General features: G+C 38.7%; 1 protein-coding gene across 2 annotated transcripts in view; it reads right to left on the minus strand.

Annotated features, from left to right (window-relative positions):
• The window catches only part of exoc4 (exocyst complex component 4), a 156,461-nt gene that overhangs the window by 112,764 nt on the left and 28,576 nt on the right, over positions 1 to 15,121 (minus strand). For both annotated transcript variants that reach the window (XM_005927181.2, XM_042222931.1), the window contains exon 10: positions 14,891 to 14,979. In XM_005927181.2, the coding sequence (XP_005927243.1) occupies positions 14,891 to 14,979 (89 nt within the window). The remainder of the gene's footprint in view (positions 1 to 14,890; positions 14,980 to 15,121) is intronic.

Below are 15,121 nucleotides of genomic sequence, written 5' to 3' on the forward strand. Positions count from 1 at the left end.
TTTAGCATCTACATGGATGTTAAAATCACCCACAATAATAATAAACAGTAACAATAAATAAAATTAAAAAAAACAACAACCTTGAAATGAAACTGGTTTTCGTTCAAAGGGAGTGTGAATATAGATTTGCCAAATCGCCTGGTGCCATGCTCATGCCCCACTTATCTCTGACACAGTCCAACCGACCCATGTATACACACATGTATACATGTACGTGTGTGTATGTATGTATGTATATATATATATATATATGAGTGTATAAACAAAATATTCACTCACCATGCCTTCTGTTAGGTACAACCACCAAAAAACGAAAACATATACACATTTTGTTTCCTGCTATAATTCTTTAACATATTAATATTGCATTTTAAATACTACTTGTTCAACATTAATGAGTTTATTTACTTATGGTTATGACTGGAGGGATTTTCTTATGAAGAAGCTGGATATTAGAATTCCACATTGGGGATGAATAAAATGTGCAGGTACATAAATGTGTAAGTAAGTGTGTATGTAAGTAGATACATGCGTATGTACTCGTGTGTTTATCTAACTGTAATATGTATCTTTTATATCTGTTCGTCTGTGCCTACAAAGCTGCCTGATATCTTCGAAGCATAGCTTTAACTAGGTGCTGGAAAATCCTCAGAGATTTTGCTCCATATTTACAGTTGCTGCAGATTTATCAGCACCATATACATGATGAGAATCACCTGTTCTACCAAATCCCAAAGGTGCTCTACTGGATTGAGAGCTGGTGATTGTGGAGGCCATTCGAGTACAGTAAACTAATCGTCATGTTCAAAAATCAAGTTTGAGAATGTCAGAGATTTGTGATATGGCGCGCTATCCTGCTGGAAGCAGTCATCAGAAGATATAGTGGTCAAAATTGTCAGGTAGGCTGTTGTGTTTATGTATATTTTCAGTGGCCAAGAAAATATCCCCTTCACCAATACACCACTAACAACTGTTGATATAAGGCAGAGTGGGTCCATGCTTTCAGTTTTCAAATTCTGACTCTACCATCTGAATGTCGCAGTACAAATAGAAACTCATCAGACCAGGCAACATTATTCCAATTTTGCATTGTCCAATTTTGATGAGCGCATCTGAATTGTAGACTGATTTTACACAGAGTTTAACTTTGGTGATACAGTTTTGTGCCACTGATCACTTACAAAACAGCAGTGCTCATCTCTTGCATGACCAGATCCCATTTGGAAAAGAAAAAACTTCAGTCCAACAGCAAATGTTTAGGATATACAAAAAAGGATAATTTTTTCCATTTCTTTTCCATATGGAACTAGACATGTCACATGTCCTAGTCATTAGACTGCCAAACCCAAATGGAGATGGTAAATGGAGTGCATTTATATCATGCTTTTACCCAAAGTGCTTTAGTCTATAACAGTCAATTTTATATATAACAGTTGTCTCAGAGGGTTTATACAATCTGTACACCCACAATACAAAACCATCTGCCCCAGCAAACCCTTTCAAGAAAAAATAAATGGTTGAAACAACTGAGGAGAGATTCTTCTTAGGGGTAGACATTCATGCAATGGATGCTGTGAAGGATAGCAAGATACACATACATCTATGTACACATGTTTAAAGACCTAAGAGAACCAACTGTCCAGAAAAGCAAATGTCATTACATCTTTCATTCCACCCAGCAGGGAATTAGGCAGCACACTGTGTATCCTGTTCTTTACTTGAAGAATTTGTTGCACGCTGTGACAGCAAGAGCTGTGTACGTATTTACCTGTGTCTACAAGTGCAGCTAAGGTCCAACAAGCCCTTCTTCCACCCTTTCTTTCCATCCCTTCCTCTGTCCCTTTTTCATTTGTTCTTCTCTCCACCTTCTCCAATCAGCGAGTGTAAGATTAAAAGTAAACACAAAGGCGACAGTCAAAGCCCCAAATAACGGTAAGACCAATGCTGATTAAAATTAGCCCTAGGATAGGAAAATACACCAAGCACTTTCTCTCTGATTAAATGTCTGAACTGTGTAAACTATTACAACCTTGCTCTAGTCTCTCTGTTGTCCTCTACACCCCCTGTCATTACATTTCCTCCAGATTCCATTTTCTCACCAGATTAAATTTTTTAATTATGCATGAGCTATCCAGGCACTTTATTGGTCAAAGCAGCTCTAGTTTTAGGAATGTTTTATCGTACCAGTTATTTAGCTTAGATGAATTTAAGACAACCCCACCCCAAAAAAACAAAACAAAACACACACATATTCGTCTTTGTCACACAGTTTGTTTTATGCCTCCAAAATGACTCTGAACGATAGCAGTGTGGGCATGGGACCTCTGAGGGTGTCCTGTGTTGTATAATGATAGGATGTTGGTAGCAGATGTTTTGGGCCCAATGGATCAGGCTTGCCTTGGGCTATTTGTGTGTTCTTAACCGTCCTCCAGAGTGTCTTTCACAGGTCACCATCAATACTATTGCAATGGTCTTTTGGATACATAATGCAATAATATGTTGCCTTTCATTGAAACCTGCATACACAGAATCAATGAACACTTTATTAGTTACAGTAGGTTTTTTCCTGTTTTGTACACTAAATGTAGGTACACTGAACTTGAACTGCCATCATCAAAAACTAGTTTGAGATCATCTGAGCTTAGTGGCATGGCACGTTATTCTCCAGAAAGCTTGCATCTTCAGCAAAAGTACTCAGGTAGGTAAGTATATGAAGCTCAAGGGGCGCTACTGGGTATTTGGCCCAAAGTGTGCCGAGAAAATAGCCACAAACCATTAAACCATCACCAAATTTCTATTTAGTTATACTGATCTTTTGCAGAGATGGGCAGTAACGCGTTACTTGTAACGTGTTACTGTAATCCGATTACTTTTTTCAAGTAACGAGTAAAGTAAGGGATTACTATTGCAAAAACGGTAATTAGATTACCGTTACTTTCCCGTAGGAACGCTGCGTTACTGCGTTACTAAAACCGTGATTTTTTGAGACAATGTCTCATGACAATGACGTTAGCAAGTGCGACGTTTGTGACAACAGCTGTGTGCAGATCAACAATAGATCATATATCGAGTGCGGGAGAGAGTATGAGCGTGCAGCATTTAAAGCGTGGAAGTACTGACCTTACTTTGAGTTTGATTCCATAAAAAGTGACAAAAACATTAGCGTCCATTAGCATTGCGCGTGGCAAGAAAACTTCTTTTTACAGCGAAAAAAACCCCCTAAACTTCCGAGCAAGCACCGAGTGCGCTATGACGTAATGGGAAACTCACAGAGAAACTCGCGGATTCTTCAACTGACTGCGGCACACCTGCACCAGGATAAACCTCCGCCTACCGTAGTCCTGCTTTACAGGTGAAAATAGAGCAAAAAGACCGCTAGTCTTTGACTTTATTTATTTTCTGCTGTGTTTTACTTGCATCTATTTGAAAGAGTGAGTGTAAACACACAAAAAAAATATTTTATGTGCTGGAATGTGCAGAAAATAGGTTTAAATATTAAACAAATTTCTTCCAGTCAGAGAATGTTGCATATAATTACATTTTTGCTTGATGCATAAAGTTAAAAGATTCAAAACTAATAAAACAAGTTTTAAAAAGAGACTATTCTATTTGATTACATTTTGTATGATGGATTATGTAGAAAAAGTAGAATTGGGCTGAAAGATCTATCACTTTATCACCTATTCAGGTTGTAAATCGTGTTTTTAAAAAGTAACTAAGTAACTAAGTAATTAAGTAAACAGTAAAGTAACGGGATTACTTTTTGTGGGAAGTAATTAGTAATTAGTTACTGATTACTATTTTCAAGTAACTTGACCAACACTGATCTTTTGTAATTTGTAGCCTCCGCTTCCTATTTTTAAATGACAAGAGCAGCACCCAGTGTTTTGTGTTGCTGGAACCCATCTGCTTTGTGCTCTTCTGCACTTTGGCACTTCTACTTTGGCTTAAACTCAGTGGTTTTTAAAATACTCAGACGAGAGAGTTTGGCAATAAGAACCATGCCGAGGTAAAGGTCGCTTAAATCCCCTTTCGTCTCCATTCTGATGCTTGGTTTGAATTCCAGCAGGTCTTCATGACCATGTCTACATGCCTAAATGCTGCTGCCATGTGATCATTATTTTAGTTTCATGGCAGTCATCACTTACATGGAACAACTGAATGAGACATCAAAGCAGTTTTTCTGGTCCAAGCTCTCTGAATACAGGATTCAATTTGGCTGTCATTTAGTTTTTCTGTTGTGCTTTTACTGAGATTTATTCCAGCAGGTGCTGTTGGCTAGGGTTTAAATAATCTGTGATTCATATTTTGTCTAGAAGTGGAAAGCCAGAACTAAATGAACTGACACAGAGTGCAATATGCAAGATACTTGGATCAATTCTGTTTCAGCAGATACGATAAATAACTGCCTGAAATGTGTTTTCCATTATCGTGCTTCTGTCCATCACTATCATAATAAGAGGCTTGGTGAGGTACACTATAGTAAAGACCCAGTATTATTGTTATAAGCCGCATTCATTTTCCACACTGGTTCTGTGCGCCACTCTAATTTCAGCAACAGAACTGTTGTAATTCAATTATTGGTCCCGTAGCAGATGAGAATCCAGCGCATATTTATGTGTGTATGTTTGGGATCCAGACCAGATAAGCAGTAGAAAATGGATGTAGGGATGCGTGTATCATCAACTTCACTGATATCTATGTGCAGCCAAATTGAACATGATGAGTCCAAACACATTTAAAATAACAACTGTGAGCCGAAACATCTGCAGTAATACGTGTGCTGCAACATGCAGATCTGCTCTGTATTGTGATGAAGAACATAAACAACTTTCCACTGACATCATCTCTTGTTAAAAAAAGGTAGAATACATTTTAACTTGAGGAAATCCCAGAATTTTACTACTAAAATAAAGTGATTAATATAGGTCTGGCCTTGAAGAAAAGGGGTGCATATAAATTCAATCTGGTTACATGACACTGAAGCACAGCATGTGCTGAATTTTTATATTAAAAGTAGCAAACAAGTAGAGTAATTAAATACCAGAAAAAGAAGGATTACTATGAATCCTAAATTGTGAGAGAGCATCAATGTGGAAAAAGTAAGTAGAGGAAATTAAATAAAAAAATTTAAAAAAGAAGTAGTAGTAGTTGGGGTATCAATATGTTTGACATTTCAGAGTCATAATCCTGTAACATTTATTGAATTTTTTCCAGACAAAGTTCAATTCTATCTAAGATTCCATTAATGAATATGATAAATTAGAATTGCAAGGTCAGTGGAAGTCAAGTATTGATCACTTTCCAAGATAAGTGAACAACCATTATCCTTGAATTCGGCCAACAAATGAGGACAGCAAATGACTGGAAAAAAGAATAATTGAGAAGACAAGTCAGTGAATCTACAATAAAAATTGATTTAAGGAGCTTTGAAGTGTGACCAATGAAAGCATAGTGTCATGTTCACTGGGCTCAGTGTTAGGTTACACCTTAAAAACATGGATTAGTTTTCCTGAGGATCTAAACAGAAAAGAGCAATATTAGTGTACGAGTACTTTTTGGAGAGTTAGTTACAGTCTGCTGTAAATGCCCCATCACTCTTCTGAGTGGTCCAAGTGATACTGAAAAATAACCTTGCCCTAACCATAATATATTCCACAGAGAAAGAGTGTAACATCACACATCACTTGGCAGGACCATGCCAGTCTTACACATATATTATCTGAACACGTGGCTTACAACACCTGCCAGTCCCGCCCCTAATATCCCACCCAGCATCACCTCCACACCCATGTCTCCCGCTAGACGTTTTTCCATTTGCACCTCTTCTCTCTCCCCTTTGGGGTGTACAAATCAGTTTGACAAGGAACACCACTTCTATCATCCCACTCTCTTCCACCTCTATCTTTCCCTGTTTCCTTCCTGTCGTGGGAATATGATGCTATTATGCACGAACAAGAAGCCCCTAATACAACATAGGCTTTTTTATGTACTTCAGACTGAGCATTGGGTATTAAGGTTGGGCAAGAAGGAAAGCTGTTTTTAACTACAATGCTTGTGCAGGGAGACTCAAGCAGACTGTTTTCTGTGCCAGACACATTGTGAACAAGTCTATTTGAATATCAAAAGGGAAATAGGGAATGTGTGAAATAGATTTGGGACCGAGTTGATTATGAACACTTCCAAAGAGAGAGGGGGAGGTCAGAGGTTGGAGTGCTGGCAGAAGGAGTATGTGCGCACACCTACAAGGAAATTGATAAGTTTAAAGTGTGTATGTTTGGTTATGTGCACATATGGGGCAAGTATGTGGCGACAGGCTGGCTTTGTGTACGGGGGGGGACTGTCACTTCAAACATGCCCCGGGGCAAGGCAATATAGTACAAAACACAATGAGCGACCACGGCACAAAGGGAAATAAAATTAGAAAAAAAAAAAGGCTTTAAAAGTGTTATGGTGTGTCGCAAGACTGTAGGAGTTATTGGGATTTATTCACACTTCACCTCCCAGATGACCACTGGCATACTCTGATGCCTTCACACAACAAAGACGCAATAAAAAACTAAAGGAGGAGGGTGTAAACGTGTAGAGGCTGTGAGATAAGCAGAGGAATATGAGGGAGTGGTGACACATCTATGGCTAGAAAATTGCTATTTTCATCATTTATTCATAGGAAATGTGATTGAATCTGGATGAGGTTCTTTGATTCTGAAGCAGTGGTTTGCAAAGGCTAGCAGCATACCCACACACAGTATATCCACATTTAGACAGACAACTGAGGATTTGGTGTATAAAAGGTACACAACATATAAACTCTAACTTGCAGTCTCATATACATACATGCGTTCCAATCACATACTCCAGATGTGGCTACATATGGAGATGTAATAGAGTCTTTAGATGAAGCATTGGATTAATTGAACCGTTCAAGATGAAAAAGCAAGCAATTAAGTCCTCCAGTGTGTTTGAATGTGTATGTTGGGCATGTGACCATGTGCCTGTGTAGCTGTGTGCACATGTGTAACGATATATGCATGTGTATACAAAACTTGGGAGACATACATTACAGAGCATATTAATTTCAAACCCATTAGAGATTTCTGATTGTCGACAAGTTACAAAACCATAACACATTAATACTGCTACTCGCAATAATGTTTACTTACATTAGAGGCTGGAACTCGTACAACAGCACAACAAACACTGTAACCTTTCAGAACAAGTGTGTGTGTGTTTGGTATTATTTTTACTATTTGCAATTTTTGGCCTTAATTGATAGTGACAAACAAACGAGAGACAGAAAATGTGTGACGAAATTAAGGGAATGGCATTCGCCAAAAGATCTGACCAGTCTGTCTCGCCGTTCAAAGCAAGCTTGTCATCTACACGCCAGCTATTCATCTATCACATCACCCCAGAGTAGTGCTGCCAACGAATACTCTAAATTTGATTATAATAATTACATTTTTTTAAAAGCAGCACTACCAGCAGCCATCTGTTTTCTGAGCTACATAGAATGCAAAGTTGCTGCTGGGGGCAGCATGCACTCTGTGGCAAAGTCAGAACAGCTGTGTGGTGTAGGGGCAGCTCTCACTCCTTCAAGCTTAAGTTACATTGCTGCAGGTGCAGAGATAAGGGAGCGAGAGGTATTTAGCGAGAATTTTTTAGACTACTGTTATTAGGGTAAGTAAGAGGAGGAATGTCACTTCAACACCTGACGGTGAGCTACAACGAGTCATTCTATTTTCCATTTTAATGTTGTTAAAGATTTTAGCTTTTTTATTTTTGTAAAATGTAAAAACATTAAAATAGATAAAAGGGGGAAAAAAGGAAAGTAGCTTAAAAACATACAATGGGGAAAGAAATTGTTTGATTACCTGCTGAACTGGTAATCTTGCCCACTTACAAATTAATGAACACTTTATTTTTTATGGTAGTTTCATTTGAATAAAGAGAGAAAGAATATCAAACAAAAATCCAGTAAAAATGCTTTACATAGCTACAAGTTAGAAATTGATTTGTCTGTCACTGAGCGAAATAACCATTTTAATCTTTACAGAAACTCTCTAAATCTTTTATCTTTCTTGGTTGCACTTTGATAACTTAAATTTTCTATAGGATGAGGTCTGGACACCTGCTTTTTTCTTAGCCACTCCTTTGTTGTCTAAGCAGTTTTTTTGCGTCATTGCCATGCTGGAAGACCCATCGACAAACTATCTTCAGTGTTCTGGCTTTACTGACTCTGAGAATGGTGTTTTTTGGGCCATACTCAGCATTTCTCTTCCTCCAAACGCAGTGAGTCGAGTTGATGCCAAAGAGCTCAATTTTGGTTTCATCTTACCACAGGACTTGCTCCCAGACTCGGAATCATTTAGATATAAACTGGGAAACTTCAGAGGGGCCTGTACATGTGCCTTCTTAAGCAGCAGGACCATGCAAGATTCATTCTTCTTAATCCAGTGGTTTAAGAAGATTCAATAACCATTATGCTGTTGTGTGTTACCAATGGTATTCTTACTGACTGTGGCCCCAACAGAACATAAACAAGCTCCTCCTCTGTGGTTGTGGGCTGATCCACCACCTCTCTCCTGATCAGCCGATGAGACAAGATCTGGCATGGTGCTCCAAGACTGTGCATTAGCTTAACAGTTAATAAGTAATTAACTTAACAGTTGTAAATCATGGCTTCAAAAAAACCAAATCTTAACTAGGGATGGGTATCGTTTAGGTTTTATCCGATACCAGTGCCAAATCGGTACTTTTGAAACGGTGCCGGTGCTCAAACGGTGCTCAAACCGGTGCTTAAAGAATGGAGAACACAAAATTGGTCCAAAAACCTCTCATGCTCAGCTGTTTTTTGTAAAAAGATAACAATGTTAGCCTTTTCTGCAGCTATGGGGCATATATGGTATCATTCTTGGCTGGAAGCAGGGCTTAAACAATGGAAAAAACACAAACTTTGTCCAAAAACCTCTCATGTTTAGCTGTTTTCCACTTTTTCTTTGGTCATTTTAGCCTTTTTGGCCAGGGTGAAGGGAGTATCTGCCATCAAACAAGAAGACAGCCGCATGTAGCTATGATGATGTTTGCTAGTTCACCTTACATGCATTAATGTAATAACGTGGTTAGCCTACTCAACGTAAATTACACACGAACAACATTAAGCTACTCACGCAGAGAAGAACGGCTGCTGCTGCCATCATCATCCGTCATCATTTCTGCTACACTGGCAGGGCTAGGGGCCAGGACTCTCCTCTTCGTGTTTTTGGGGGATGTTGCATAACAGGCAACCCACCCGCAGTAGATGTGCTCGGTGTGAGGTCTCGCAGCAAGCTATCAAATACGGCGCATTTCTGGGCTTTTAAAAAAAACGCTATGCGTCGCCAGGTGTTTCATCGGATTTGAGGTGTTACCTCCTTTGACAGTATCACAGTACAGCAAATTCAAAAGTGTTAAATTGTTTTGGTGTTAATAGTCTCTTGCAAAAGTAGAGTTAATTTTACTCTAAGTAGAGTCACATTCTTTTAATGTAACTCTGAGGTGTAAAATGATAGTAGTTAAAATCGAGTGTTAAAAATGAGTGTTTCTCTGTCAAATCTGGAGGTGTTACAATGGAAACATTAACTCTTGACCTCTTAACTCTGAACTCCTACAGGGGCTATGACACCAACAGAGTAAATTCACAGACTCCGCCCCCAGCACGGCTCCAATCGAAGCTGAAGTGAAGCCGTTTCAGAACATTTTGCTCTACATATTTGAGTTGTTTGCCATGCTTGGTAAGTCATTTTTTCAAAGATTGTTTCAATTATTATTATGAGCTTTTACTTCTGTGGCTCTTTGGAGTTGAGACAAAGCTGTGTGAAAGGCATTAGCCATGTTGCTCGCTGATAGCATAATATTCTGTTTTAGCTAGCTGAAAGGTATTGTTTGCGGGCAAATACCACAGCCTTGAAAAAAGCTTGCATGTGAATTTTCAGTCAAACTTTTGGTCAAATACACCTAAAACAATGTCTAGAATGTGAAATGTTGGTATAATGGTGCTACTTGAAGCCTGAAAACGATCGCCCATAAAAAAACAAAAAACGAGCAAACAGCAGTAGCAGACGTCCTGACTGGATTCTACGTTAGCATAGATCCCTCCAGAGTTTTGTGCACACGGTTTAGGTAAAAATGAAAAAGGTTGAGGTTTTACATTTAGTTCAGTATTACCTGTTGCCTGTGTCCTTGTCTTTTGGGAAAATACTTTACACAAGTAATGGCTCAAAGAGGATTCCTTTTTTTTACTGTGCTGCAATTGTTTACTGGATTATTTGTGCCATTAATTAGTGTCAACTAATTTTTATTCGATCTCCGCACAGGATATGCTTGTGAAGATGGAATATGGGGGAGAGCAGAAGTGCGTTGAAGTTCCACAAAGGATGAATGAAGGACATGCATATTGTATTGAAGAAATAAGTGATGAGAATGCTGTTATTTGCATTTACCATGTCAGACCTTTTGATAAACAAATTCTAATGAAAGTGAGAACATGTAACTGTTACATCTTTCAGAAAATGTTTTGAAATTGTGGTGCACAGTTCAGAATAAATGTTTTTCAAAAACCATTGCATCTTTTTAGTAAATGTTTATTTCCAAAAGAAATTTCTAGAAGTTCAGAACAGTAAAATTCCGCTTTTTAGAATGAATTAGAAGATAACTCTTACGTAGTTAAACTAAAATACTCTTTGAGAGTTAATATATAAACTCTTAACACCAAGTGTTAAATTATCAACTCCAGAAGATTTGGTGTTTAACACTAAATCAGAGTTAACGTACCAACTCTCCAAAAAGAGTTAAATTAACACTCTCTGGTGTGGACCCATATAGACACTTTAATAGTGTTGAAATCAAATCCGACAGTGTTAATTTGGACATGCTGGATTTGCTGTGTATCAGCTTAAAGCACTTGTTGCAGGCTGCTGAGTTTGCATATTTTGCTGTGAAGTACAGCCAGACTTTTGACCGCTTCGCCTTGGCATTTTTAATCTGTAGCTCTGCTCTAAAAGAACGTACGTACCTGGCCCGCCTACTATCCTCGGAAACGTAAAATGATTGGCTAGAAGTGTATCACAGCTCAGGAAAAAAAAGCACCGAAATAAAGCACCGAAATGTGCGCTGCTTTTCGGTCTGGTTACTACCGTTTATGTCTGAACCGGTGCCACACCGGTACCCATCCCTAATCTTCACAATTCAAAAGTCTCAAGTGATAAGACCCAATGGGGGTCATTTTAAACCTGCGGCACTTCAAATAACAACTAACCTAACCTGGCTAAAGAGACTGCACTCAATGCACCTGATTTTGATCAGTAGATAACAAAACTGAGGAACCTTAACTGTGCTATATAAAAAGATACTCAATAAGCCTTATTAAATGGCTAACTTAGGAAAAGATTGATGCAACACAGGAGCCAGATGGCTTGATAAAGAAATATATTTCACAATTAATTACCCTATATAATTAATACAAGCAAGCCCAATTATTTTATGTGTAAGTACGTAAAAGGCATGTCTGTGTTAAAACGAATGAACCTACAGAAGCAGTTGTGCCTCTTATTTTGGTTTGTGGAGGCAATGCAATATTAAAATGGTTTAACTATGTGTTAATTCTTTAGTGAATGATGGCATTTGACTCTTTGGTCACTGTTTGACAAACCTACCCAAAAGCAAGTGTCTTTTATATTAATGTGATCACATATAAAATGTCAAGGATGCCCAATAAATCAGGGGCTTTAAGATAATGATAACAGAAAAGTATTGTTAACTTTGTTCCAGAAATTTTGTTGAGAGCTGAAATAATTTTTCAGGATACACAAGAGAAAAGTGTAAAATATAACTCCACTCAGTAGTAGTAGTTTATTCTTCCTCTGTGTTATTTTCTTATGCCCTAAGGGAACACAATGAGCTTTCACATTATCAAAAAGCAGCTAGGATGTCCTTGAGGCCTTTCGTAAAGGCAGAACAAATGGGGCCACACAGAAGACAGTCAGGTCATCGTGCTCCAAATGGCTCCACTGAGCCAGTCCTCTTACACATTGCCCCAGAATAGTGAGACCTCACTAAATAGAGGGTTCAGTTTCAAAAAAAGAAAAAAAAGAAAAGAAAAATCCTACACAAACTTAAAAACCCAGCCATGAATGCTGATTTTTCTATGTCACTCCTCTGTGCTTTTAATTGTGACACTAATTGCCGGTAACAGTTCAGCCTAATTACCTATGTGTCAGAAGATTAGCTAAACTCTAAAGCTTTGAGGATAGAAGAAGACCTAATCTAACTTGATTTGTATTTTATTTTTTAAAAAGCTTGGTATCTTTGACAATAATCTGCATCTAAAATTATCCTTTGGCTTTTGTAGCCCACACATGCTTATAAAAATAAATACAGAAAAGTCTGAAAGTAATTAGTCTGTTGAAACAGTTAAATAAGTCTACAAAGATTAAAATATTTCTTTGTTTTTGCTTTGGCCCTGAAATTCTGTAGTGGTGCATCTCCAGAAAGTATCACCAGAAAGTGCAAAATTCAAAAGTATCTGAAGTTGAGAAGTTTGTGCATTACCATTTTTATGCATTTGTTAACGGTGCATAGCTGGATTTAAAATGAACAATCAAAACTCTTATTTCCAAGACTCTGTTGGTGAGCGTTTCAGTTAATAACTATATTGACTTGAAGCAGACCGTTAAGGGGGAAAAAAAAAAGGAGTTTAGGAAACTCCAAGTAAAAAGACAGAAGGACACACATGACTAAGCTTTAAGTGTTGAGTAATCCCAGAGCTAGAAGAATTAATCAACTCAATCTCTCATTGCTAACTCTTTTCCTCACCTTCCTTCCCTATGGTAAGTTTAATTTGAAGAGAGAGAGAAAAAGTCCCTTTCCACACTGTCTCAATACATATTTTTCTAATTTCTTCCTTCAGAAAGCTCTTAATGGCTTCTTCGCAAGACCCTGATGAAAACAATGACTTTTAACCTCCCTCCTCCTTCATCCATCTTTCCCCTCCCTCCATCACAGCTGACTTATTTCACTTTCTAAATGATTTCTTACTCCTTCATTCTCTTTTCAGCCATTCAGGCCTTGGCCTGGGCTTGTGGTCGGTGCTACGCATTGTGACAGGTGAAATGAAAGCCCAGAGAAATCTCATCTTCTTATAAACCCTTGAGGCATTCAGCCAGTCAAAAAAAATATTTTTCCACCTTCTTTCTGAGGCACCGACAGATGGAAGAAGAAAAAAAAAAGCACCGTTATATGAAGACCATTTGGGGGTTTTCCTTCATCGACAGTTAATCAGTGCTGCTCGTTTTGTAGCAGTGGGGAGCTGGGGTAGTAAATTTTGCATATATTTACAGACTCAGTGCAGTATGAGTGGCATTTCTTGTCAAGAAAAGAAGTACAGCCGGCATTGTAATTTCAGCCTTAAGCTAAATATCTAGCCTAATCAATGCCGCATTATTTATACAGTTTACCCCTGATAGTTATAAGAAGTTGTGCAGACAGTGCTAGAGGATCTCTTTTGCACTTTTTTTTTTTTTTAAATCAGCTAGTCTTTCCAAATTACCTTTTTATTTTATCTATACTATGTCAACAAGGCGTTTGGTGTGGGGGGGGGGGAAAGGCATAGCAACAGACAGCAGCAAACAGTGCTGTCAGGCATTGCTGATTGAAACCTCAAGGTCACAGGCAGAGGAGCAGAGCCAGGCAAAGAGAGGAGGAGGAGAGGAAAGACAGAGAGAAGAGAGAAGTCGGGGCAGCACAACAGTTTAGACTCTCCAGGGTCTGGCTGTGTAGCTCACTCACTGTGCTATTTTGTGCGTGTGTGAAAGTGTGAGTGAGAGGTTTTCAAGGCCTCTCCCTGTAGGCGGATTCTGCAAAGTCACCCCGCTCTGTGCATCTCGTCAATCTATCGCCATTTCCCTCTTCACACTCCTGTTGTCTCCCTTTCCTTTTTCTTAAGTGCGACTTCTCGAACTGCAGCATGTCCTCCCCATCTTCACAGCACTGTAGTCACATCTCTCTGACGCTATCATTCCTCCTCTTTACCAAACTTTTTCCATCACCATCCTTCCACCGCAGACACCTCTATCTTAGCCAAACATGACCTAATACCCCTCACCCTCCTCAACCTTATAGGAGGGTGAGGGGTATTAGTATTATCGATTGTGTTCCTATTCAAAGCAAGGTCCACGTCTTTATGTCTTTTTTACAGTTTTTCTTCCATAACCCCTGTCCTTCTTTTCATCCATTTAGACGACATCTCTATGTTCATGCTGCTCTTTTATTATCACACAAGTTGAAAAAATTCTTATCCAATTTAATCCATTACTATTCCGTCAGTACTTTTCACACCATCTGGCCCTGTCATACCTTTTTATCTCTTCCTCCTGCCATCAATCCACACTTATCATATACTAAGAAATGGTTGGAAACTTAAAGGAAAATAAGAAGATTAAGTGTATTAAGGTGTGAACTTCTGACCATCACTGTGAAAAGGATTGTCTTACATGTCAGGTGTTCAATTAAGCTGAGAACTATGACTGCTGAAGCCATAGCATATGAGTCATAGTTTTCAATTATTGCTGTTCCCTTCTATCAGTATAGAAATGGTTCGTCACAGAACAAGGGTGACCAGTCAGAACAAATTTGTACCGATTCCAAGCAATTGTTCTCTCTGAGGGGACAAGTGGACCAAATCACCCCGTAAAAATGTCTACCACAGCATAACAGAGACACCCGATGTCCTCACTATAGGTTCAAGGGTTCAGGTTTTGCTTTCAGTCTGTCCCTTGTCTGTATTAGAGAATCAGCTCTCTCCCTCTCTACTTTAAACTGCTCAGTTCATCCATCCATCCATCCCTCTCCTCACCTTGTAATTCTCCACTCTTGCTGTAGAGCTCTCGCCTCTGTTCTCTCAGGTAGGCACTCATGCTGATGGCATGGGATGATGATTCAAACCTGCAAAAGGTTCAACAAGGGGGAACAACATATCAGCATAATACTCAAAGGTGTGAAAATGAGACACATACATGGAATTTAAATCCAGAATTTCATACATAAAAACACATTTTGTGAAGTTAGTAGTAACTGTTGCTGTAAA

This window comes from Haplochromis burtoni, unplaced genomic scaffold, assembly GCF_018398535.1.
Source record: "Haplochromis burtoni strain Fernald_Lab_line unplaced genomic scaffold, NCSU_Asbu1 Contig_98, whole genome shotgun sequence".
NCBI classification, from domain to species: domain Eukaryota; kingdom Metazoa; phylum Chordata; class Actinopteri; order Cichliformes; family Cichlidae; genus Haplochromis; species Haplochromis burtoni.